The sequence below is a fragment of the Diabrotica undecimpunctata genome, chromosome 5 (genome assembly GCF_040954645.1).
Source record: "Diabrotica undecimpunctata isolate CICGRU chromosome 5, icDiaUnde3, whole genome shotgun sequence".
Taxonomy (NCBI): domain Eukaryota; kingdom Metazoa; phylum Arthropoda; class Insecta; order Coleoptera; family Chrysomelidae; genus Diabrotica; species Diabrotica undecimpunctata.
Window position 1 is genome coordinate 112,890,371 of NC_092807.1, and position 4,389 is coordinate 112,894,759.

Genomic DNA, 4,389 nt, shown 5'->3' on the forward strand with positions numbered 1-4,389 from the left:
GCAACAGACACCTTAAAACACAAGGTAGCAATAAAATTAATGGATACTGTCCTGCTATGATTAAAGAAGTTGTCCAAAGTGATGGAAAATATTTAGTATATTTCGTGAAAACTCATGTTGGTCACCAAAATACAATTGGGCACTTATTTTTGTCATCCCTAGAAAGAAAATCAATTGCTACGAAACTAGCTGCAAAAATTCCATTTGAAGCAGTTTTAGATAAAGTGAGAGATGGAATTTCAGATGCAGACAAATTACAAAGAAAGCACCTTTTGACAAAGAAGGATCTGTATAATATTGAGGCTACCTTTAACCTTCGCTCTACTACAGTAAGACATCAAAATGATGCTCTTAGCCTAGAAGCTTGGGTAAATGAAATGAGAAACACCTGTGTTTTATTTTATAAGCCCCAAGATGTGACATTGGATGAGTACCCCCAGCTGCATAGTGCTGATTTTGTTTTAATCATTATGAACACTGGTCAACTCACCACATTGAAGAAGTTTGGAAGTGACTGTATTTGTGTCAATGGAACTCATGGTGTTAACAGCTACCAATTTGAGCTTCACACATTATTAGTTCTTGATGACCTACGTCAAGGCTTTCCCTGTTGTTTCTGTATCTCCAATAGAAGTGATGAGACTATAATGTCTTTATTCTATGATTGTGTCAAGAAAGAAAGTGGCCTTATTGAAGCAAAAGTTTTCATGTCTGACATGGCAGATGTGTATTATAATGCATGGTCAAAAGTAATGACTGAAACACATTTCCGGTATGTTTAATTGCATTCTTCACATTATAATATAACTTTAATTATTTATGTATATTTTTCAGCTTATATTGTACATGGCATGTGGATCGTGCATGGAGAAAGAACCTAACTTTGATTAAGACCAAAGAAAAACAGGTATGTACTTATTGGGTTAATTTTGAAATAAATAAGTCTTAATAATTAATGCAGTCATTAAAAATTAACTTATTTTTTTTTACTCTTTTATATCATTTTCAAAAATTTCCTCAGACTGTATTAATGTTCAGCAATTGTATTGATTGTGGAACAAAACTGTTCACAACAAGGCAGTATGTGTGCCTTGAGGTGAGCCCCTTTGTACAAAATTTGTAAGAGTTTCTTTACATCTTTATTTTTCAAATTAAAAGTTTATGGAAAAAATTTAAATTAAATACTTAAGTGTCATATTTATATTTTCAGGAATTGGTGTATAAAAATTTAAGAGTTCTTCTCCAAGAAACAGATCCTTCTGCCTTTGAACCCATGCTAAATAGTTTTATAGAAAATACATTTGATAATCCAAGTACTGTTAATTTCGGTCGTTATTTTCAGACAAATTATGCAAGTAAGACTATATCCTGGGCTTACTGCTATAGGATGCATGCTGGCCTAAACACCAACATGCACATTGAACGAATGCATAGGACCATCAAATACATTTACTTACAAGGCAGAAATAATAAAAGGTTAGATAAAGCTGTAACTGCGCTAATGAAATTCATAAGAGACAAGCTCTTTGACAGGCTAATTATTCTCAATAAAGGAAAACTTTCCTATAAAATTATAGAAATTAGGAAAAGACATAAAACTAGTTGTAATTTAGACATGACAAATATTATAAATTTTGAAGGCACTTGGCAAATTCCATCCTCGACAAAAGCCAAGATACATAGTATTAATGAAAATGATGTTGAATGTGATTGTCAACTTATTTGTACAGACTGCAACGTGTGTATTCACAAATATTCGTGTAGCTGCCTTGATTCTGCAATTGCATGGAATATGTGCAAACACATTCACTTGCTTTGTAGGTATAGGCAACTTACAAAGGAATCATCACAGGAAGGTAAATATATGAAAAGGTTTTCAAAATGTATATATCTATATCAAAACATATTAAACTTCACATGTATGAAACTGGAGTTTTAATGATGCGTTAATTTTGTGGTGTGTGTATAATAAAAACCTTTTTTTTTTGTAGAACAGAAAATGGAAATCGTTGAAGATCAAAGAGCAGTAGAATCAGAAATTATTTTTGAAGAGCTGGATAATAAGTCAGCTATCAGATGCGAATCATTGGTAGAAAGAAAAGAAGAGATGTTGCGACACCTGTATGTTCTAGTTAATGGGGTTAAAACAGAGCAAGAATGGACAGCTCTGGAAAAAATGGTGAATCCAATTGAGCCAATCTTAACAGCAATTAGCCAACAGACCATTAGTAACTTTGAATCCAAAGATTCAAAACCCAGCAATGCAAAAATCCTGAAACAGAGACGGCTGTTTAGTACGAAGAAAAAACCCAGCAAAAAGAAACATCTTACTAAACCTACAAGTGAAGAATGTAACACAATTGCGATTAACTTGCTTAATTAAAGTTTCTGTAAATTTTGTATGATAGCTTCCTAATAATTTTTATGTATACAGATGTAAAAATAAGCCATAATATTGGTAGCCACATCCTACTACATTCTAACGAGGAATTTGCGATACAGTTGGTTTCATTTAACATAATAAGAGCAGCTTCTTTGGCTTTTCTCGTTTTACCATCTGTTTCATTACATGAATCATCCTATTGTATTCTATGTTCATTATCCCATGCTTGTTTACATATCTGTCAAATTCTCTATTTTTGACGTAAGATTGATTGAATGTGAAAATTTTCACATTCACATGGTATTTTCTAAATACAATTCTTTGTTCCTTCCTGTTCATTGCTAGACTTGGTCTTGAATAAGATATATCTCAATGTGTTTGTTGTTTTAAATATTGATGAAACATTGAATTTAGTTTCTATCCTTTTAAGTTTTTCTGATAATCCTTTTATATATGGTATTGTTATTTTCCTCGAATTTTGTCGTGTGAATGTAACAGGATTCCTTTCTGTTATTTTGTTCGATTTCCTTTATTCTGGAAAATTCCTTACTTATAAATGACATGGGATAATCATTTTTTACTAAAATAGATGTTATTAATTATTTTTCTTTCAAAAACGAATTTTCATTAAAACAGACAATTTTAGCTCTACAATGATTTAATGACTCCCTTTTTAACATTTATGTTGTGATTTGATTTATACTTTAGATATCCATTCGTATGTGTTGGTTTTTTTGTATACATGAGTCCCATATCCACTATTTTCCTTTGAGATTAAAACATCCAGAAAAGGTAACAAGTTATTATACTCCTTTTCCATTGTAAATTTTATTGACTTCTCCTCTCACCTTTTATTTACATTAATCAGAAATGTGTCCAACACATCCACATATCTCCAACATATTGTGGACTTTAAATTTTGATTAGAAATGTTTGTTTTAAAGTCTTCCATCAATATATTAGCTAATAATGGATTTAAGGCAGAGCCCAAAAATTTTGTTTATAGAAATCATTGTTTAGGTGAGAATAAGTGTCAGTACATTTGTAGTAGTAGTAACTACATTTGTAAATAGACTATTTATTTATATAAAGCTTACTTAGAAAATATTACATATATACAAATCAATGTACCAAATTATATTAATATATTAAAAAATTTAGATAATTTTAATAAAATTTGTGATTTTTTTTCTATCTAATCGTTGTTTTATTTAAGTCAAGCATAGCCACAGCTATACAGATCACTCTTTATAGTAATAACTTTTCAGTTTGTTTTTAAATAATACATCTACAAAAAGATGCTACATATTTGATTCATTCATGTCTTATAATATGATTTTTTTGGCTTGCTCAAAAACGTTTTAGAGACCTTTTCTTTGTAATATGTATAAATGACTAATTTCCCCGTTTCGAAATACATTATTCAGCACGGTTATATAAAAATTATTTATTAAATGATGAATAGTTCCTCGAAAAGCTCTGGCTTTTAATATTTTTTGTTGCGCATATGTTTCCAATAAAAAGGTGTTATACAGAGTATGATGTCATGTAAACACTGATGCCAACTTTATTATTTTAGATGGATTACCAGGTATATTATTTAATTATTGGATCCAATACAAAATTCAAAGAACTTTAATATATTCGATTGCCATGCTATGTATTAAAGGCACAATCCATTCTATATTAACTTTTTAATATATAACCTTTAAGATACCTACCTATGTACATTCCATTTGACACTTGGTAAAAATATAGGCAGGTTTCATTTATTTGACATAATATGTATTTTAAAAGAATATAGATAGGTACATTTCTTGGAGTACTATATACATTATTAAAATCAAGTTGAGATACGAAAATGAACACACTCTTCTTTATTGAAATTAGGTATAGAACCTTTTAAAGTGACAAGAAGACACGCAGAGAGTGATCTATTCATTAACCACCCTGTATCCTAAAATAAGTTAATTAAAACTATAACATGCAATATATCAAAGTTCTGG

General features: G+C 30.1%; 1 protein-coding gene across 1 annotated transcript; it reads left to right on the plus strand.

The window, feature by feature from the left end:
* Nucleotides 1-470: 470 nt before the first annotated feature.
* On the plus strand, nt 471-2,383 carry LOC140442430 (uncharacterized). The gene is made up of 5 exons (XM_072533502.1): nt 471-772; nt 835-907; nt 1,211-1,591; nt 1,691-1,856; nt 1,992-2,383. The coding sequence occupies exons 1-5, from the start codon at nt 471-473 to the stop codon at nt 2,381-2,383; spliced, it is 1,314 nt and encodes a 437-aa protein (XP_072389603.1).
* The last annotated feature ends 2,006 nt before the right edge of the window (nt 2,384-4,389 follow it).